This window comes from Eurosta solidaginis, chromosome 5 (assembly GCF_040869045.1).
Source record: "Eurosta solidaginis isolate ZX-2024a chromosome 5, ASM4086904v1, whole genome shotgun sequence".
Classification (NCBI taxonomy): domain Eukaryota; kingdom Metazoa; phylum Arthropoda; class Insecta; order Diptera; family Tephritidae; genus Eurosta; species Eurosta solidaginis.
Window position 1 is genome coordinate 249,365,640 of NC_090323.1, and position 23,120 is coordinate 249,388,759.

At 37.3% G+C, this 23,120-nt stretch overlaps 1 protein-coding gene across 1 annotated transcript in view; it reads left to right on the forward strand.

Moving 5' to 3' along the window:
* Nedd4 (E3 ubiquitin-protein ligase Nedd4) overlaps positions 1 to 23,120 on the forward strand; it is a 74,792-nt gene that overhangs the window by 39,468 nt on the left and 12,204 nt on the right. The window contains exons 3-15 of the mRNA XM_067789602.1: positions 3,377 to 3,459; positions 7,858 to 7,939; positions 7,996 to 8,034; positions 9,854 to 10,023; positions 10,579 to 10,711; positions 10,773 to 10,900; positions 12,637 to 12,739; positions 12,804 to 13,044; positions 13,778 to 13,902; positions 13,979 to 14,120; positions 14,183 to 14,339; positions 15,781 to 16,074; positions 16,173 to 16,571. Coding sequence (XP_067645703.1) covers positions 3,377 to 3,459; positions 7,858 to 7,939; positions 7,996 to 8,034; positions 9,854 to 10,023; positions 10,579 to 10,711; positions 10,773 to 10,900; positions 12,637 to 12,739; positions 12,804 to 13,044; positions 13,778 to 13,902; positions 13,979 to 14,120; positions 14,183 to 14,339; positions 15,781 to 16,074; positions 16,173 to 16,571 — 2,096 coding nt within the window. The remainder of the gene's footprint in view (positions 1 to 3,376; positions 3,460 to 7,857; positions 7,940 to 7,995; positions 8,035 to 9,853; positions 10,024 to 10,578; positions 10,712 to 10,772; positions 10,901 to 12,636; positions 12,740 to 12,803; positions 13,045 to 13,777; positions 13,903 to 13,978; positions 14,121 to 14,182; positions 14,340 to 15,780; positions 16,075 to 16,172; positions 16,572 to 23,120) is intronic.

A 23,120-nucleotide genomic window follows, 5' to 3' on the forward strand; every position in this document is an offset into this window, starting at 1 on the left:
GATTTTTTTTTTAATCGATTCAATCGATCTTTTTTTAAGAAATGAAGAATCGATTTTCTTTTTAGAATCGTTTGGGTTTTTAGCCTTCGAAGTTTTGACCATCTTTCAGCAACAATAGGTACAATTTCATATTTGTTGATAAAAACGTTCAGAAAATATATTTGTTGTAATTTTTTATAGATTTGGCTTTGTTGGCGCATATTCACAGACGACTTTGTTAAAAACCATGAACTATGACTATACGCCAGTATGATTTTCGCTGTGAGTAAAACGAGAAATCTGAAGAAACTTTATCATCACTAACAATTGGCGCTTAGCTGCATAGGAGATTTTGGCATTGTCTTAGTTGCGCAAGTCAGCCTAGCTATCCCGGCTTCAATATAACTGACATGAATTGCGAACAACAAGGGAGATTAAGTCTTCTTGGCGGAGGTCTTCCGCTTCGTCTGGGTGCCGATAGGAACACTTGCTATGCCGAAACTTCTTCATGCATTCCCAGAACCAAGCTGGTTCAACTGTTAGCGCACGATGCTGCAGTTGACTGCGTGTGTTTGTATGGAGAACGTCAAATAGGTTATTCGTATGTGTTCGGGCCTTAAAACACAAAAAGTAATTCGTAAATATGCTATACTAATACTACTTTATTGCTTGAGTCTAAGGAAAAATTTAAACAAAATAAATTGTTAACATTAAACCATGAAAACATTATGCGCATGAGCGTTTGTTTGAAAAATATATTTTCGCAAATGCGCAAATAAACAATAGCCTCATCCGATGTTGCTACTCTGCTTGTTCAGCGACAACTAAACGTAAAAAAATAATCAGCCCTATTCTGCATTTCGACTTGGATTGGAATTTTTTCGATTTGGCAATTTTGGTATTCTGTGTTCCAATCTCTTTCGATCCAACTTCGAATCGTTCAATTTTTTGCATTCTGCATTTCGATCGTAGTTCCGTTCATTGTACAGGTCTACAAGTAGGATATGTAGCAGCACGCACATACACAGCCACGCTCACCTGATAAAATGCTTGTTCTTGTTCGTTTTTTTTGTGGATGCTATTTGGCACTGTTGTACTTCTTAGGACCAAAAAAAGTTAAGTAGCTGCTATCGAAAACTGCTTAAAATTTTTTTTTCTTATATTACAAAGAAATATACTTATTTACTTTCAAACGAGCTCTTAATTACATCTCTCTTTAATAACCATATATTTTGGACAATTTTAATTAACAAATTGTGATACTTTATTACCGGGGACGATTGCTAAAACACGACCAAAACCGTCGGGGGAGGTATTAATAGACGCGTTTTGGCCTCGCTTCCAATAATTCGAATACTTTTCTCTTCGGACTATTGACAATAGGACAAAATGCGTCTATTCATTTTTCTTTCCGCTTTTTTGGACGGGTTATTGCTCACGTGTTTGTATTCTTAATACTGAAATAACTACGCGTCCTCAGATACCCCAATTGAAGACTTTTTTATAATTTTCTGAAGGACTCATATGGGTGCACTTAAAATTTCCTACTAAATTCGTTCAAAAAAATTTACCATCACAGCAACCCATATCTGATATTCCGATCCCTTTTTTGCTTCCCTGTGTCGCTTTCGACGAAGCAACCCCGGTAATTTTGACACTTCGTTCAGTGTCAAAACTCATGTTCCACGCAGGTTCCACTGGGTTCCACGCTAGTTTGACACTGACCGAAGTGTCAAACTGCCGTGTGTTAGAAAGGGAAAGAAATTGTTTCCCTCTCATACATATCATACTTGTAAACCTGTACAATGGTTCCGTTTTTCTAAGTTGCAAATTAGTTGGCGGAAGAATATTTTCTTTTTATTTTTTTATTAATTTATAACAGAATTTTAACAAAAATGTAAGTAAAACTTGTTAAGAAACGTAGAAGGCTTTATGATGATTGTTTTTTATATGTTTCCAGGTCAAAAACAACATGCCGATGTCGAAGTCCTTGGATGTATTTGCCCCGCAAAAGTATCTAACACATACTTGAAAGCATAAATCATTAAACTTCACCACTTTTAAGTTCAATTCCTTACAATTCGTCACTCATCTCAAATGGATTACACAAATCTCGCAATATTTGCCTTTCCATTCTCGCCTGGCAATTTTCGTATGCGTTGCTTTCCAACTCCATAAATAATGCCGCGACTATTGATTCCATTATAATAGACAGCTATAATTTGTGTCTGTTCGTTGGGTCCAGTTATATGCCAAAGCAAGCTGCCCGCGTAGAGGAAGGTGAAGCGAAAACGTAAACAGTCCTTGCGGAAAGAATAAATAAACCTTTATAAAGTATTTTAGGCCAGTGCAATGAAATTAGCATCCTTAAAATTCAGAAAATGCCAACTATATTCGTGCAGGAATCCGTTTTAACAAAACTTGGTAGCCACGGCAGGGAATTGGCCAAAAGAACGACAAAAACACACTTACAATTAATTATGAAAGCACTTCACTCAAAAAACTATAACACTGCGGCAATATATTCTATTGCTTTTTTTTTGTACAAAATGGCGTGGATAATAAAATATAAACGTTTTTCAGTGTTTTTTACAAATTTTCTTCAATTTATTTTGTTCCAATGTTCACACATTCCGTACCAACAGCTGATTTCGAAAAATCATTTGCTCTGCCTCTTTTTACGATTCCGTCGTAATGCAGAATACCAAACTTCGATTAAAGCCGGAGTCATTGGTGCCGTATGTCGTATCGCTGTATCCGTATCCCTAACGTAATCAGCTGTTTATCGTTACGACGGTAAACCAAAACCCAATTGGTTGGCTACGATACGGTTACGACCTTAGCGGCACCAATAATCGATTGCATTGATTCTCATAAGGTTGGTCGAATCAGCTGTTAAAAGGTTACCGATACGGTTACCGATAAAGCACCAATGTCTTCAGCTTAAAGCTGGGGTCATTGGTGCCGTATGTCGTATCGCTGTATCCGTATCCCTAACGTAATCAGCTGTTTATCGTTACGACGGTAAACCAAAACCCAATTGGTTGGCTACGATACGGTTACGACCTTAGCGGCACCAATAATCGATTGCATTGATTCTCATAAGATTGGTCGAATCAGCTGTTATAAGGTTACCGATACGGTTACCGATAAAGCACCAATGTCTCCAGCTTAAAGCGGAGAGTAGAACGGGAACGTAATTGAAATGCAGAATAGGGGTGAATAATACGTGTGAAGTGGCGCCAATAATTATTTTACTAGCCGACGACCACTGCTTTATTTACTACAGCATAGTTGTATATAGAACTGCTAATATTCGCCACAGTAAAAAAAAAAAAATATTGCTTGAATATTTTTATTAATTTCTTCCTTATATTTTCTTATATACTTTATTTAGACGGACTCAAGTGATACATGCCTTTTGCGCATAATAATTATTAACGGAAAATCTTTAGCGAAAAAGGATATATTTGGAGCAAGGTAAATATACACACATATACATTTAAATTACTCATTGAATTACTTACCAACCGACCGACCGGTTATTAACGTACTCTTGACAATTAATAATGGATACATACAAACAATTTACCGCTGCACTACCCTGCAATTCTTTATATAAGGATAAGCAATCACTTTACTATCAGCACAATTATCATCACCCCGTCTTCCTCTTTTATACTCCTCTGTTGATGTTGCTGTGGCACCAATTTTTTGCTCATTTAAGTCAATACCATATGAAATTCATTAGTGTGCATTGTTTATATTTTATTTCTCAAATTTAAACAAATTCGCAACAATAATTAAATAAAAATGCGCACCAATATTTCAATTGGAAAAACAGCTGACGTCGGAAATTTGAAATTCCTATTCACCAATTATCGTTCTCCCTAGGAGAAAATAATTAGAGGAATTTTTCCGCGGGAATAAAAAAATCCGTGAGAACAAAATTCCGAGGGAATATTTAGAGTTTACCTGTGCAGATCCGGTACGCTCCGGTACCAAGCCCGACCATCTCGGGAACGATTTGTTATGACCATATGCGACCTTCTAGGCCATACCGCCCTCCCACCCCTAGATCCATGAGGAGTTCGGGGTCGCCAAAGCCTCGGATGTTAATGAAACAGGATTCGCCATTGATAGGTGAGGTTAACAATTGGGTTTGGAGAAGCTATATATTGCGCTGGCAACGCCTTGAAAGCGTCGCGCTACACAACCCCTTGAATCTATTTGGTATTTTAGTCGCCTCTTACGACAGGCATACCTTCCGCGGGTATATTCTAACCCCCTAACCCGCTGGGTTATGTGATCAGGTCATATGGGCTTGTTCTAGATAGTCAACAATTAGGGTTAAATTTTATAAACTTCCGGTTCTATTGCTTGTAACCCTATCTTAATTCGCCATTCGATACATCACTATGCTGATAGTAAATAAATGCACAACAGCAACGCAAACAGCCACACATATGTACATGTAAACATCAAAGCAAGCAGCCACACATACATGTAAACGGCGAAGCTAACAGCAAAATGGAATATTTCACATACGTAGTTCTCGATCTTTACATCTGGCTCGCTCTTGCTCATCTCCTCCAGCTTTGTACTTAAGACCACCCATGCTGTTGGAACCATTAGAATCAACATCGCAATGGCGTGCAATGTGACCTGGCGTCCCGCATTTGAAGCATTTGATTACTCTGTCACTCCTCTTTTGCGATCCTTTCAGCGCCTCCAATATTGTGTTCACTCAGTCTGGCCTTTCCACTTCCACACGAAGAGCTTTATATACTGCTTTACTCAATAGTGAGAAAGTTTCCTCAGTCAAAGCATGTGATACCGTCTCTGTAAATGTTGGCTTTGGGTTTGCGTATGTAGCTCGCTTTGTTTCAACGTCCCGTACGCCATTTATAAAGCCCTGAATCTTTACCCTTTCAGTGTATTCCACGGTGCTTCCGCATTTGCCAAATGAGCCAACCTTTCAACATCCAAAGCAAATTCCTGCAGAGTCTCATTATCTTTTTGGTAACGGTTTTGCAATTCTATTTGGTGTATCTGCTTCCTGTGTTCGCTTCCGTATCGCGTTTCTAGAGCACCCATCAATGTTACGTAGTTATTTCGTTCTCCCTCTGGAATGGTCTATACGATCTCAGCAGCAGATCCTTTTAACGCCACGAACAATGCAGCAACTTTATCTTCGGCATTCCAGTTGTTCGCTGCTGACGTATTCTCAAATTTGAGCTTAAATACCTGGAAGGGAACAGAACCATCAAACGTTGGAGATTTTAACTTCAGAGAAGACGGTGAAGTGATTGGACGGTTCAGTTGTAACTCCTCAATCCGATCTTTCAAAGCATCCATCTCGGCCTCCATTTTATCTTGGCGTTCACTAAAAACCTCCAGCTGCGATGAGACCTTTGTTTCCTGTGCTTTCAGCTTCGTTGAGATACGCTCTTCTTGTGCTTCGAGTTGTAATGTTATGCGCGCGTCTTGTTCTTTCAATCAATTTATGACGCTATGTATGTTTTCTGTTTATCCAATTGTGCTTCAATCTTCGATGTGATGCGTGTCTCCGGCGATTCCAGTTGGGATGTTATACGTGTATCCTGTTATTCCATTTTTGTCGATAGCTGTGATAACAAAGCCAATATCGCATTATTCTCGGCGCTTGTGACTGCTTTCGGACTTCCGTTCTTCACTTCCAATTTTGTTAACGTCTCGTCCCCATCAGGATGAAAGACATACTCGTCCACATTAATTCCTTCCGACTCCATAACCTCTCGTAGTCGTGCTTGAAGTTCGGTTTTATTACCGGTTGTAGTCAACCCACGGTTCTCCAACTCCTTTTTCAGTTGCTGGATCTTTAATTCACTTAACTTTCCCATGTCCAAGTTGTATCCGAAATCTTTTATTTATTCAACATTTATTCAACAATTCCTCTTCTGACACCAATTATAACGAATTTAGTGAAATTCCACTTATTTCAACCCTTCTGATAACGTACGAATCGCTAAACTGTTGAATAAATCACTCCAATATTCAGTATTGCAAACTGGTCTTTATTTAGATTACTTGGGGAGTAGTACTTCACAATTATACTTCACAACAATAGCGTGCTTAAATGAAAACTGAACAGTTATTACTCAGCTTGTGCTGCTTTTATACTCTCTGTTGCTTCGTCCGTATATTTCTTCAAAGGTCTAGACGTTTCACCTTCTAGAACTCTCCTGCTTGGTAATTAATTGAATGCGTGTGTATGTGCGAATAAGAACTTCGGCTGATGATTACATCTGTGTGTGTGAGATAGCTTTTCGTCGCCTTCTACATAAGTGTTGCTAGCTTTAAATATACTGAATATTTGAGTTATTTATTTGACAGTTCAGCGATTCGAACAATGACAGAAGGCGCAGAATGTACGCTAGAACTATTCAGGAGCAGTATCTGCAATTTTGTGTGTATATATTTAGGATTTGTGGAAAAACTGTGTAGATACTGCAAAAATGTGAATTTAAAACCACTATAGCTGTAAGTCTATCTGCAATTTTAAAAACTTTTTTCACGAATAAATTCGTATTTTCAAGACTATGCCTATGTTATTGACTCATTTTTCGAAAAAAATGAAGGTATCCATATTCTTAATTAGAACGTGTTTTGTAGAAGTTTTCTATCAACACTCCCAAAACCGCCAATCTTATGTTTTCAGTAACTTGGAGTGCTTGATCTTTGCAGAGAGAGGATTTCACTTTTAAATATGCCTACCCAGCCCATAGTCAAATTTGAAGAGTCATCGCATATAACGTTTTGAGGGGCAATTTTTGAAAACCCTGTTTTGTTGTATTTTGAAGACTTAGATAGAACAAATAGCAAACCTGCTAAAATATGCTGCATTGTAGCTCTAATAAATAGAAATAGTCAGTAGGAGGACACACGTTTTAAGTGAATAGAAAAAAAATAATACCTACGGGAATGTTGAAAGTTATTCCTAGTTCAAAAGAGTATCAGAAAGGACAAAATAATGACGAGCATGAGGTAAAGAAAAAGGTTGAAAGTAGACCTACAATAAAAGGTAGAGATAAAAGAGCGCCAAATAATTGTGCCCTTTTGTATTTTACTTCCAAATTATTTCCACGCCGTTTTTAGTAGCATTACGGTACTGGACTTTCTGAACTAGTTGTTATTTACATTGTTTACTATATAGTTTGGCAACTTAAACAGAGGTTATGTTGCGAATAGAGTGGAAGGCAGTGGACTAGGCAGTCGAATGTCATAAAATGAAGGAATGGTGTTCGGAGTTTTTTCGAAATTAAAAAAAAAATTGATAAAAGCTTTAATAAAAATAAAACTACTGTTTTAATAACAACAAAAACGCCTTATATATTCTATGTACATAAATTCGTAAAGATTATCTCACTTTAAAATTTGAGTTAAATAATCTAAAGTTTTGTTTTGAAACTGAGTCGAGAACTGTTCGTGTGAATGTGCGAATTTTCACCGATCAGCTGTTAGTTGCGCTACTTGGTAAAATTTACAATGGTTATTTAGGACTATCCACGGATAGATATCCTTTTACGGAGAAATTATACTGATAGAGAGAGATCGACGATAGGGACTAGGAGTTAGATCTATGGAAGGAAAGGTGCAGAGGGAAAGAACGGCTAAAGGGATAGAGTGCATGAAAGAGACAGAGTGTGAGTTGTGAGAAGAGGCACTGGAAGAGGAGGGAGAAGATAAAAAGATTCAAACTTTATAAAATTATTTTTAAATTATGCATGGTAACCAAAGTTCGTGCAAAAAACGTCTGTAGGACCTGCTATTTTTTTTTTTGTTATTACTAAATTCGTAGGATTCTAGTTGTTATCTATTTATTGTTTTCTTCTGCAGTGATCCATACGTAAGGATTGATTTAAATACAATTAATGGTGATATAAACATAGACTCAGTTTTGACTAAGACCAAAAAGAAGGTACATTTTTGTATAAAATCATTTAAAACTTTGATTTAATTATGTTTTCTTATAAGACTCTTAACCCTACCTGGAATGAGGAGTTCGTATTCAGGGTAAGTTAGAAATGTTTTTATACTACTTATGTATCGTGGCCTACATTGAACCTTTATTTATTTTTATACTCAGCTGAGCAGAGATCACAGAGTATATTAATTTTGTTCGCATAACGGCATAAAATAATCGAGATAGATATAGACTTCTATATATCAAAATGATATGGGTGAAAAAAGATATTCATTTAGCCATGTCCGTCCGTCCGTCCGTCCGTAAACACGATAACTTGAGTAAATTTTGAGGTATCTTGATGAAATTTGGTATGTAAGTTCCTGGGCACTCATCTCACATCGCTATTTAAAATGAACGAAATCGGACTATAACCACGCCCACTTTTTCGATATCGAGAATTTCTAAAAACCGAAAAAGTGCGATAATTCATTACCAAAGACGGATAAAGCGAGGAAACTTGGCAGGTGGGTTGACCTTATGACGCAGAATAGAAAATTAGAAAAATTTTGGACAATGGGCGTGGTAACGCCCACTTTTAAAAGAAGGTAATTTGAAAGTTTTGGAAGCTGTGATTTGCCAGTCGTTGAAGATATCATGATGAAATTTGGCAGGAACGTTACTCCTATTACTATATGTGCGCTAAATAAAAATTAGGAAAATCGGATGAAGAGCACGCCCAATTTAAAAAAAAAATTTTTTTAAGTCAAATTTTAACAAAAAATTTAATATCTTTACAGTATATAAGTAGATTATGTCAACATTCAACTCCAGTAATGATATGGTGCAACAAAATAAAAAATAAAAGAAAATTTAAAAATGGGCGTGGCTCCACCCTTTTTCATTTCATTTGTCTAGAATACTTTTAATGCCATAATTGGAACAAACATTTACCAATCCTTGATAAGGGCATAGCTTATATGACGATAACTGTTTTCTGTGAAAATGGGCGAAATGGGTTGAAGCCACGCCCAGTTTTTATACACAGTCGACCGTGTGTCCTTCCGCTCGGCCGTTAACACGATAACTTGAGCAAAAATCGATATATATTTACTAAACTTAGTTCACGTACTTATCTGAACTCACTTTGTCTTGGTATTAAAAATAGGTGAAATCCGACTATGACCACGCCCACCTTTTCGATATCGAAAATTTCGAAAAATGAAAAAAATGCCCATATGTATTTAATAAGCGAGCTTTGCTCATATTGCTTTATACAATGGTTTTTGTAATTGATATTAGAGAAAAATTGTAAGTTTACAAACGGCGATGGTTACTAGGACATGTTTCTGAATTTCACTTCTTCATCAGCTAGCTTTTCGGGAGCTGAGCGTTGAACTCGAATCTCCAATATTCATATCAATGCAAGCCTTTAGCTGCCATAATTCTATACCAAATACGAAAAAAGGGATGAAACATGGTGATTGGATTGGTTTTTTGACGCAAAATAGAACTTTCGAAATAACTTTGTAAAATGGGTGTGACACCTACCATACATATTAAGTAGAAAAAAATGAAAAAGTTCTGCAGGGCGAAATCAAAAGCCCTTGGAATCATGGCAGGAATACTGTTCGTGGTATTACATATATAAATAAATTAGCGATACCCGACAGATGTTGTTCTGGGTCACCCTGGCCCACATTTTGGTCGATATCTCGAAAACGCGTTCACATATACAACTGGCTCCCCTTTAAAACCCTCATTAATACCTTTAATTTGATACCCATATCGTACAAACACATTCCAGAGTTACCCTAGGTTCATTTTCCTAAACGGTGATTTTCCCTTATTTTGTCTTCAAAGCTCTCAGCTGAGTATGTAATGTTCGGTTACACCCGAACTTAGCCTTCCTTACTTGTTTTCTTTCAGGTCAAACCATCTGAGCACAAATTAGTGTTTCAAGTATTCGATGAGAATCGATTAACACGTGATGATTTTCTGGGCATGGTTGAATTAACGCTTAGTAATCTACCCACAGAACAAGAAGATTTAACCATAAGTCCACAAAGTTACTCACTAAGACCGAGAAGGTCAGTAGGGTATGTTCAATTGATTTGATTTTCAATTTTTATATTTTATTATTTGTTTTACCTAAGCTATAAATGCCTTAACTAAATGCATAATAAAAGTTTATTTTAAATTTAAATATTCCTTGGCGGCCAAAGTGACACGTGGTTAGTGTGCATATTAACCATAATGTATGTTTCGGGTTAAATCCCCGGGTTTGTAACTAAAATCAAAAACACTTCACAAACATTGAAAAAAGGGGGCTATGCAATGAAAAGATTCTCTGTAGTTTCCACCAATTTGTTGAAAAATCTCTACGGTGGTATATCACGCCCAATTATTACTTTTATCATTTTTTAATTATTATTATATTATAATTGTATAAAAAATATTGTTTAATAACAAGAATCTCTTATTATATTAATGTAAAATGAAAAACCATCAAGTTCGTGCTTGAATAACTCAAAAAAATCGATACGCAAAGGAAATATTGAATATATTTCCTTTATATTTAAAATTGGTTTATAAGTGATTACTTAATTCCTAACGAAATATGGTGTATTTACATACGAATATTGTTCATGCAGCGTAAAGTCACGAATAAAGGGCACACTGGAGATCTATCATGCATTCATACATGAGACTAGAGGGGAGCCGAGTGAAAATGATGCCGTTGATGGAGAGTGGGAGCATATGGACAATGTTTGTGGAACTCAAACGGTATGCATTTTTTATCTATTGAAAAATTCAATGATTCTTGTAATATTTTGTTTTAATATAGGGCCAAGCATCATCCACGGCTAATCATGAGCCATTGCCGTCCGGTTGGGAAGAGCGACAAGATGCAAATGGCCGCACGTATTATGTTAATCATACTGCACGTACTACACAATGGGAGCGACCATTATTGTGAGTAAAAGAGCTTTAATATTCTCTTCCATGGATTAATGTAATATACAGTGGTGGCCAAATCATATGCAACTTACATGCTATTTACAAAAATGTGTACATGTTTTATCATTAAAATTTACAGAATGTTGATTTAATGGGATGTTATATTACTTTCGAATGTAAATTTTTATCTTACGTTTTCAAACGGAAAGTATTTGTTCCCTTAAAGGAGATAGACTCCTATTTTTATATCAACCCTAAAGGAGCATGGACAAAACAAATGCAACTTTTCAAAATAGTTTAAGTAACACTACCGTAACGGTATTTTATTCGTTGCTTTTGCTTTAACTGTCACTCAAAATAGATTGTATGCTGCGTATAATATAATATCAATCGTTCCTGCAAATAAATAATTGTGTTTATTTAAATAAAGTTTCGCGGTTTTGATAATGGCAAGAGACAAATTTGGAATTGAACTTCGGAAGAGAATTATTGCAGATTTTCAGACAGGAATGGCACAGAACGACATTTCTGCAAAATATAGCACACACAAAAGTACCATTTCGGGAATAATAAAAAGGTTTGTTACAAGAAAAGAGGGTGCTGTTATTCACCGAGGAGGGCGCATACGCAAAACCAGTGAAAGGACAGACAATTCGATAGTACAACTGGCAAAATAGAATCCTGAAATTGCCCCAAGACAAATAATAAAAGACATAGATTTGCAAATATCCGCGAGAAGTATGCCTAGACGCCTTTTGAATGCTTCACTGCGAGGTTGCCGTCCTGCACACAAACCTATGATTCCAATGAAGAACAAGGCAAAGCGTTTGAAATTTGCCAAGGAGCATCTAAATTGGCCGATCAGCAAATGGAAAACAGTCCTCTTCAGCGATGAGTCAAAATTTAACTTGATAGGCAGGGATGGAATGTCTTATGTGAGAAGACCAGTGAATAAACGGCACGATCCTCGTTATTGCAAGAAAACAGTTAAGCATGGTGGCGGCAATATAATGGTGTGGGGCTGCTTTTCTGCAATTGGAGTTGGACCATTACATAAAATTAATGGAGTTATGGACCGCTACGGCTACAAAAATATTTTGGAAGAAGTAATGCTGCCATATGCTGAGTGGGAAACGCCGGTGTGTTGGATATTCCAACAGGATAATGATCCGAAGCACACCGCAAAATATGTTAAGTCTTAGTTTACAGCAAATAAAGTTAATGTTATGGAATGGCCACCACAGTCCCCGGATCTCAACCCGATTGAGAACTTGTGGGAACTGGTTAATAGGCGTATAGATAGGACTAGCATTAGAAATGGCGATGAACTTTTGAATAAACTTCAAGACGCCTGAAAATCAATCCCGATGAAAACCATCGATAATTTAATTGCGGCAATCCCGAAACGATGCGCAGAGGTCATAAAATCCAATGGGTTTGCAACAAAATACTAGTTTTACTATTTTTCACAATAAGTTTCAAAAAGTTGCAGTTGTTTTGTCCACGTATTTTTTAAGTTGTTATAAAGGTAAAATTTTTCTCTTATATCAGAATAAATTTTATTTAATTTAAAAATATAAATTAAAAGTGTACATACCAAACTAAAGTAAATTAACTTTCAAACAACATTCTCAATTAACATTCTTGATGATAAAGTACTTAACATTTTTCGTAAATACCGTGTTTGTTGCGTATGATATGGCCACCACTGTACATTTATATTAAAATATTTCTTTCTATTTTCAAATTAGTTCCGCTACAAGCAATAGCAATGTTAATGTTGAGGCAGCAGCTTCTGATTTTCAAAGACGTTTTCATATTAGTGTCGATGAATCTGATTCTGGCAGACCACCGGTGAGTAAATATTTGAAGCTTAATAATTTACACAACTTCATTTCATTGCACGAATGTATTGCAGACTACAACCAGATCGGAAGAAGATGCATTACCCCCAAATTGGTCTATGCAAGTGGCACCAAATGGTAGAACATTTTTCATTGATCATGCTGCACGACGTACGACGTGGATAGATCCACGTAATGGTCGCGCTAGTCCTATGCCAAATCAAACACGTAGAGTTGAAGACGATTTGGGTCCATTACCAGAAGGATGGGAAGAACGCGTTCATACTGATGGACGAGTTTTTTATATTGATCATAGTAAGTTAAAGTCTATATGCTACATATCCATCATCATTTCAAAACAGTTTCGCAATAATATCGAAATAGTTTTCGGAATTCTTTCTAGATATTTCCAAGACAATTTTATTGTTATTGTTTTCACTATACTTTTGAGACTATTTCGTGATAATTTGGGAACTGCCGGACTATTTCGTGACTATTTGGGAATCATTTTGATTGTATATCGGGAAGATTGCTGTACTATTTCGAGACTATCATTGGATAGTTTCTACTATTTAGAGAACGTTTTCGTGAAGATTTCGTGATAATTCGTGGCCTCGGGATTATTTGAACTATTATATATAACTATAAACGGCAGTTTCAGAACGATTATTTCGGGCCCGTTCCGAAATTTGTTTCGGTATCAATTCGGGATTATTTCGAGATAATATCGGGGCCGTTTTGGTATCGATTCGGGAATATTTCGGAGTTTTCGGTATATTTTTGCTACTATTTCGGGGCCGTATCGGGATTGTTCAAGGATAACTCTGGAACTGCTTCGGCAAAATTTGTGAATAATTTGCGGGTTGTATTCAAGATCGCCTATTTCGGGATCATTTCGACACTATCTCTGTGTCAGTCGGGTTTATTTTTGAAACGTTACGAGGTCTGTTTAGATTTCATCTTGGGCAATTGAATGTCTTAGATAATACAATTGTACAAATGTGTTTATCAAAAGAGTACTCTAATGTATTTACCTGCATGTTTGCAGACACTCGCACCACACAGTGGGAAGATCCTAGACTATCAAATCCTAATATAGCCGGCCAAGCGGTACCGTATTCCAGAGACTATAAACAAAAGTATGAATATTTCAAGAGTCACATTCGAAAACCGGTAAGCTCACCTCAGATATTTTACAACTTGTGCATATGTATACAATACCCTTTCACGAAATTTATTTTTTTTCCAGACTAATGTTCCGAACAAATTTGAAATTCGCATACGTCGCAATTCTATTTTGGAGGATTCCTATCGAATTATAAGCTCTGTGACTAAAACAGATTTGTTAAAAACTAAGTTATGGGTAGAATTTGAGGGTGAAACGGGTTTAGGTAAGTTATATGCGGCATTTGAAAAATGAGATAATAAACAAAAATAATGTATCTTTGTTTAGACTATGGCGGACTTGCAAGGGAATGGTTCTATTTATTATCGAAGGAAATGTTTAACCCTTATTATGGACTGTTTGAGTATTCAGCAATGGATAACTATACTTTACAAATTAATAATGGCAGCGGTTTGTGCAATGAGGAACATTTAAGTTATTTTAAGTAAGTATATGTATGTTTTGCCTGCAGTTTTTATTTTTATACTCAGCTGAGCAGAGCTCACAGAGTATATTAATTTTGTTCGCATAACGGTACCCGGAAATGTGGCAGGAACGTTACTCCTATTACTATATATGTTCTAAATAAGAATTAGCAAAATCGGATGACGAACACGCCCACTCTTTAAAAAAAAAATTTTTTAAAGATAATTTTAACAAAAATTTAATATCTTTACAGCATATAAGTAAATTATGTCAACATTCAACGCCAGTAATGATATAGTGCAACAAAATACATTTTAATTTGTCTAGAATACTTTTAATGCCATAAGTCGAACAAAAATTTGCCAATCGTTGTGAAATTTTGTAAGGGCATAGTTTTTATAACGATAACTTTTTTCTGTGAAAATGGGCCAAATCGGTTGAAGCCACGCTCAGTTTTTATACACAGTCGACCGTCTGTCCTTCCGCTCGGCCGTTAACAATAACTTGAGCAAAAGTCGATATATCTTTACTAAACTTAGTTCACGTACTTATCTGAACTCACTTTATCTTGGTATTAAAAATGGGCGAAATCCGACTATGACCACGCCCACTTTTTCGATATCGAAAATTTCGAAAAATGAAAAAATGCCATAATTCTATACCAAATACGAAAAAAGGTATTAAACATGGTGATTGGATTGGTTTTTTGACGTAAAATATAACTTTAGAAAAAGCTTTGTAAAATGGGTGTGACACCTACCTGAAGAAAATGAAAAAGTTCTGCAGGGCGAAATCAAAAGCCGTTGGAATCACGGCAGGAATACTGTTCGTGGTATTACATATATAAATAAATTAGCGATACCCGACAGATGATGTTCTGGGTCACCCTGGTCCACATTTTGGTCGATATCTCCAAAACGCCTTCACATATACAACTGAGGACCACTCCCTTTTAAAACCCTCATTAATACCTTTAATTTGATACCCATATCGTACAAACACATTATAGAGTCACCCCTGGTCCACCTTTATGGCGATTTCCCGAAATGGCGTCCACCTATAGAACTATGGCCCACTCCCTTTTAAAATACTCTTTAATACCTTCCATTTGAAACCCCTGTCATACAAACACATTCCAGGGTTACCCTAGGTTCATTTTGCTAAATGGCGGTTTCCCTTATTTTGTCTCCAAAGCTCTCAGCTGAGTATGTTATGTTCGGTTACACCCGAACTTAGCCTTCCTTACTTGTTTTAATTTGATAAGCGTTTTTTAAATGACCGCCGAGATATGGTGAAACTTCACTGAGCAGTCGATATATATGTAGATTGTTTTATACCCAAAATCTCTATTTAACTCATACTAAACTATATTTCGACGTGCCATACGAATTCCATTGTAAACAATTTTGAAAGTGGTAATTTTCGTATGGCACGTTGATTTATGACGAATATTTCACCAGATTCATTGGTCGCATTGCTGGCATGGCTGTTTATCATGGAAAATTGCTGGATGCGTTTTTCATACGTCCATTTTATAAAATGATGCTGCAAAAAGCCATCGATTTAAAAGATATGGAATCAGTTGATACCGAGTATTATAATTCATTAATGTGGATAAAAGAGAATGATCCTAGACAATTGGAATTGACATTTTCATTAGATGAAGACACGTTTGGCCACAAGAGTCAACACGAACTAAAGCCAGGTGGCTCTAATATTGAAGTTACTGACGAAAACAAAGATGAATATATTAAGTAAGTTAATTTTTGGTAAATAGAAGACGCAAAAAGATAATCATGGCAACTTGTCCTATCTAAATTTACATCAAATGCTTTCGATTTTTTTTTTGCAGACTTGTTATAGAATGGCGTTTTGTTGCACGAGTCAAAGAACAAATGTCATCATTTTTAGATGGATTTGGTTCAATAATTCCATTAAATTTGATTAAAATATTTGATGAACATGAATTGGAGTTGCTGATGTGTGGCATACAAAATATTGATGTTAAAGATTGGCGTGAAAATACACTTTACAAGGGAGACTATCATCAAAATCATATAATAATTCAATGGTTTTGGCGTGCGGTATTATCGTTCTCAAATGAGATGCGTTCGCGTTTATTACAATTTGTGACTGGTACATCACGCGTTCCAATGAATGGCTTTAAAGAGTTGTATGGTTCAAACGGTCCACAAATGTTTACAATAGAAAAATGGGGCACGCCTAACAACTACCCTCGAGCGCATACCTGGTAAATAAATTTAATTAGAAAAAAGCGCTTTATTCTAGCGCGTTTATTATTATTATTATTAAGTCAAACATTTTCCATCTACATACATGAATTTCGGGCACATTTTTTTTTAAAGCTTATTCATAACACTGTGGAATAATCGGCTGGGTATTGGACCAGAAAAAAGTGGGTGTGGTCTACGTTCTCTTATTTGAATTGTATAAATTTCCGACTATATAAAAACGTTGGTGGATCTGGAAATTCGGCTTATGTATTTCTATACATTTTAGGCGATGAATCCGAGTCAACCATCAATACCATAACCTCAAAAATTTGTTGATGATTGAGTGTTACTTGAGGTTAAGGCCGAACTAGGAAACTCTAGGCCAACTCAGATTGGCTCAATTGGTAAGATTTAAAGCGTTGTATACCTTTCAAGGATCGATAAAAAATGCAATATAATAAATGATAAGTTCATTGGCGTAGGTAGGAGGCGTATGGAAGTGGGGGACCAGGTATCACGTAAACTATTGAAACTCATCAGCGTGAGCTACAGAGATAGAGCAAACGTGTGATATGCGCATTCAAAAGGTAATGCGAAAAAAAACATTCTTTGAAGACAATCAATCTAAAAAACAAAAAAAAATATATTTAACTAGCGTACCCTGCAGACGTTGTCCTGCCATATATGAAAAGCGGACTTCCCTTCCCTCTATCACCCTCTATATCATCGAATAGACTACAACTTTACTACTTTTTCTTACATTCCTCTTTCTTATTTCTGTCCTTTCCTAATTACCTTTAACTCCATTCGCTTCTCATTATAATTCTACATCTCACTTCCAAACCCATTCCCACTCCCACTCTCATTCCCATTCTCAGTCTTACTCCTTCCACCCCACTACCTCTCTCAACTAACTATTCCAAAATTCTATACAGATTAATGTATAGGGTACATATATTCAATTATAAATGATTTAAGGCCAGATAATCGGATTTTCGATGCAATGAATTGTCTGTTGTCAGTGGCCGTGGCACGGCCCACTTTTCCGAAATTTTATATACCCAGAAAAGGAAATATTCAGTATTGCAAAATGGTCTTTATTTAGACTACTTTGGGAGTAGTACTTCACAATTCTACTTCACAACTAGTAGCGTGTTTAAATCAAACTGATTAGTTATTGCTCAAGTTATGCTGTTTTTATACTCTCTGTTTCCTCGGTCGCATATTTATCCTAAGGTCTAGATTTTTCACGAACATGGAACAGTTGTATCGCATACTTGGTTATTTAGCTATATGCGTGTGTATGCCTGAGTAACAACTTCTGCTCTTAGCTAATGGCTACATGTGTGTATATGAGATATCTCTTCACTGCGAGCTGCTGGTTATGTGTGTGAAATATTCTTTGTTGCCTTGTACATAAGTGTGGCTGCTTGCTTTAGTGTAGTGATCGGCAAAAATTAATATTTAGGTGTATTAGTAAGAGCGAGAGCATGAGCAATCCAGCAGGAAACTAAAGTTAAAATCACAACATGCAAAGGATGCATTTATACGAAAAATTTTGGAAATTTTCATTTTTGATTCAAAAACAGTTTAAAATATTTTCAAGTCCCTCAAATATCGCAAAAATAGAGGCGATCACTCGCTTAAAAAATCATATTTCTGAGACTAATACATTTGCCGCAACCGGGGAAATACAGAATGTTTAAAATATATTTAGCTGACTTAAAAAACATAAACATAAAGATACATTCATGTCATTTTTTTTTTATTATTTCGCCAAGTTGTTTTTTTTTACCATTCTATAGTAGTTTTTTGCAGTGCAGAAGTTAAATTTTTTTTGGGTGAGAAAAAAAAGGAGTCCAGAAAGAAAGTTTTAACATTTTTGTTAAAATAATTTTAAAAACTCAATATTGTATTAAAAAGTTATTTAATTGTGTCAACTAAGCGATAAACGTTAAAATTACAAACAGCCTCGCTCACCTGATGTAAATCTCAGGTCTAGAGTTGCATTTTTGGTACGCAAGAGTACTTTAAGTTGAGTTGCATTTGATAGTTAAATAAAACTTTGTAGTATTTACAGTTGAAATAGTTGCATATATTTCCACGGAAATATAAATAATAGAAGACCTTTAGCCTCCAACAATGTGGAAACATACGGACATAGCAAAATTTATTTAAATTAGAGTCAAAGAAGTGTAGAAAAACTTAACAAAATATAAAGCGCCACACGTGTAAAATTGTTGTTTTTTCATTTAAAAATGCTGTTACCAGATTATTGTATTACACAAATATACTGAACTTGGGTACAGAAATTCATAAATCATAGAAAATATTTTACCGATATACTTTGTTATTGTCTTTAAAAAGTTATTCACAATAATTTGAAAAACTCTACGTTTTCTATTCTTTTTACACTTAGAGGAGTAACCTCATGTAATAAATTAAATTTTCAATGAAAATCAATAACTCTGAACTGAACAATTTTCACCATGAAAAAAATTAAAATGCTGTGTAACAGGAGCAACACTTGTGACTACATAAACCCTGTTTCAATCCCTGCACAGAACCCTAATTGACCGTTTTCACTTCCCAAGGCAGTTGGTTCTATGTACCGGAGTGACTCGGGATCTTTCCCGACCAAGGACTGTCATTTCAGTGTAACCCTATTTAATTTGTTGCGTCCCTCCCACAAATTGTCATCCTCCCAGCCGCTCCTTGCAACTGCTCCATATTCTCTTGCTCCGGGGAGATATCGAACCCAATCCGGGTCCGCCTCCTGACCCCGGTCCTGAGAAATGGGCTTTTCTTCATCTGCCGGAAAAGAATCTTTTTAGGACGGTCATACTCTTGTCAGTGTGTCTCGTGTAAGGGATGGTTGCATCGGACAAGTTGTTCTGGGCTAGATCCCAAAATCAGACGCCGGCGTAACTTCTATAAATCTTTTGTGGCTCCTTGCTGTTCACGCCCTAGGACGTCCCGTAGTCTGCGCCTTAGCGCCCCCTCCCCCACTACCTTCTAGCAGCCCCGCTGCTCAGCAACCATAACAAGTACCCGCTGCTGCTCGCGACCCACGGCGCCACCAACTCATACGGCTGCTCCCACTCATACCTACAATCTCCGTAGTAGAGTCGGGAACAATGCCGAGCATCAGCCCCTGCCCCCGTCTTCTCCCCCTCTTTTCCGGCAGCAATTGTGTAGATCAGGGAAACAGACTCTTAGTCCCTACCGCCATTTGCGCCGTTTGCCAGCACAGAATATATATTGTTACGAATATTAGCAAAACTAAGGAGTGCTGTCAGCTCTAAGCCGATCTAAGCAGTGACGTGAATGCACATCAATAATTCAATCATTATGTATCTACATAAACGAATCAATAATTGCGTCTACACATATGTACACATTCCGACGAGCAACATTTACATACAAGGCAGCGAGAGATGAGATGTCACACACCGATGAATTTACTTATACGCTTATGTGTGTGCGGGAGACTGTAAACTACAAACACATGCATATACCTTATCTGAGTTGTCACAAGAGAGAGCAATAATTTGTGCACGTAGTTGTGGCTGGCGATTTTGTAGCCGAAACAACTAGTAACTTCTGGAAATCGAAGAGCCTAGAAGTATGCAGCGTAAACTATAAAAGCGATGCAGGCGAGTAAGAAGTAATTCAGTTTGATTTGAATTGTCAAGCAGTTACGAGTAAGACGATATCTAGCGAGCAATAGCACTATTATTTTGAAAGTCAGTTTCCTTTAAGATATCAGTTTGGTTATTAAGCTATTCGTTGCACAGTTTGAGTGTTATTGTGAAGTATTTTAATAAAGGCCATTTTTCCGTTATTCAATATTGGAGTTATTTATTCAACAGTTTAGCGATACGATCCTAGCAAAAGGGCAAATAAGAGGATTTGCAAGTAAAAATCGTTACAATTGGTGTCAGAAGTGGGATTGTTGAATAAATTCCAGAGGACAACAACGACATGGCAAAGTTCAGTGAATTGAAGATCCAGCAACTAAAGAAGGAGTTGGAGAGCCGTGGATTGAATACAAGCGGCGTTAAACTTGAACTTCAGGCACGGCTACGAGAGGCAATGGAAGCGGAAGGAATTGATGTGGAAAAGTATGACTTTCATCTTGATGGCGAGGAAGTAACAAAAGTTGAAGAGAAAAACGAAACATCGCAGACAGTTACGAGCACAGACTTGAACATGATTTTGGCTGCAATATCTGCTCAAACATCGACAATGTCATCACAACTAGAATCGCAGGAGACACGCATAACATCCAAGATTGAAGCACAAGAAACGCGTATGTCAGAAATGTCGACACAGATAACATCGAAGATTGAAGCACAAGAAACGCGAATGTCAGAAATGTCGACACAGATTACATCCAAGATGGAAACGCAATTGGAAGAACAGAAGACATATATGGCATCCCAACTGGAATCGCAGGAGACACGCATAACATCAAAGATGGAAGAACAAGAGGAGCGCTTATCATTGCAGGTGGCACAAATGTCTTCACAATTAGAAGCACAGGAAGCAAGGGTAACATCAAAGCTGGAAGCGCAGGATGCAAAAATCGCTCAATTTCAGGCAGAAGTCGATGATTTGAAGGGTCGTATGGAGCAGTTACAATTAAATCGTCCAGCAGTTTCAGCGAGTAATTCAAAGGTAAAAACACCATCCTTTGACGGTTCTGTTCCTTTCCAGGTCTTTAAGCTACAGTTTGAGAAGACCGCAGCAGTGAACAACTGGAATGTGGAAGATAAAGTTGCTGCACTCTTCGTAGCATTGAAAGGACCAGCTGCCGAAATCTTACAGACTATTCCAGAGTACGAACGGAACAGTTATGACGCATTGATGGCTGCTGTAGAACGGCGATACGGAAGCGAACACAGGAAACAGATATTTCAAATAGAATTGCAAAACCGCTACCAAAAAGCTAACGAGACCTTGCAGGAGTTTGCTTCTGACATTGAAAGATTGGCTCATCTTGCAAATGCGGACGCACCCGTGGAATACACTGAAAGGGTAAAAATCCAGAGTTTCATAAATGGCATACGGGACGTGGAAACGAAGCGAGCTACATACGCAAACCCAAAGCTGACATTTTCTGAAACGGTATCACATGCATTGACTCAGGAAACGGCCTCACTATTGAGTAAACCAGCATACAAAGCTCATCGTGTGGAAGTGGAAAGACCAGATTGGGTAGACACTATTTTGGAAGCACTGAAGGGATCACAACAGAAAAATGCCGGAGTTATTAAATGTTTCAAGTGCGGCAACCCAGATCATATTGCACGACATTGCAGCAGCGGTCCCAATAGCTCCGACAATGTGGGTGGTCGTAAACGCAGAGCAGAAGGTGATGAGCAAATATCCAAGACCACTCAATCGTTAAACTAAATCGAGTCAGCCGCAAGGGGCGACAGCTGGCTCCCGCAATTGAATGCCCCATAATCTCTATCTCGCAGATTGGAAGAAGATCGAGCAACCTTACTGTTGGAGGACATGTGGACGGAAAGGAACGGTTATTGACTGTAGATACGGGTGCATCTCATTCCATCATTCGAGCGGATTTAGTCAACAAAAAGATAAGACCATTGCTTGGAGCAAGATTACGTACAGCCACGGGAGAGGACACCCAGGTAATTGGAGAAGTAGAATGTGAAGTCGCAATTGGGAACGTCATGGTAGTACACAATTTTATAGTGGCAGAAATTGTTGATGAAATCATAATTGGAGTGGACTTCTTAATCGACCAGGGCATCAAGATCGACATGCAAAGCAAGACGATGCGATATAAAAACATGGATGTGCCACTTAATTTCGGCTACGAGAGAGGCTACAGCAGTAAACGAGTGCTGGTGGAAGAGAGTCAGCAAATACCACCAAAATCAGAAGCAGTCATCTGGGCAAAGGTAGATGGAGATTGTGGGACAAACAAATTGTGGGTTGTCGAAGCAGCAAATAAATCAGCACTGAACATACTTGTAGGAAAAACCCTGGCTATGACAAAACAAGATGGACGTATTCCGGTAAGAGTACTCAATGAGTTCAAGTCACCATTCAATTTGACCAAAGGAGCTATTTTGGGAAGATGCCAAGAGGCCGAAGTAGTTATTAACTGTGAACAGCTCCAGGAATACGTTTCATCTAGTAATACTGATCTTTCAAATGATATCACGGCATGGACGCATGGGCTAGAGGAAGCCTATCAGAGTAAGGCAAAACAACTGCTCCTAAAGCACGCGAACATATTTGACCAGGATGATTCTAAACCAGGCCGCACCAACGTTGTGAAACATCAAATTGACACTGGAGATGCGAGACCGATCCGTCAAGCTCCACGTAGTGTTCCACTGGCGAAGCGGGAAGTTGTGAGTCAAATCATTCAAGAAATGAACGACAGCGGCGTCATCGAACCATCAGCTAGTCCATGGAGCTCACCGGTAGTACTTGTAAAAAAGAAGGATGGAAAAATGAGGTTTTGCGTGGACTACCGGAAGTTGAATGACGTAACGAAAAAGGATAGCTACCCATTGCCAAGAATT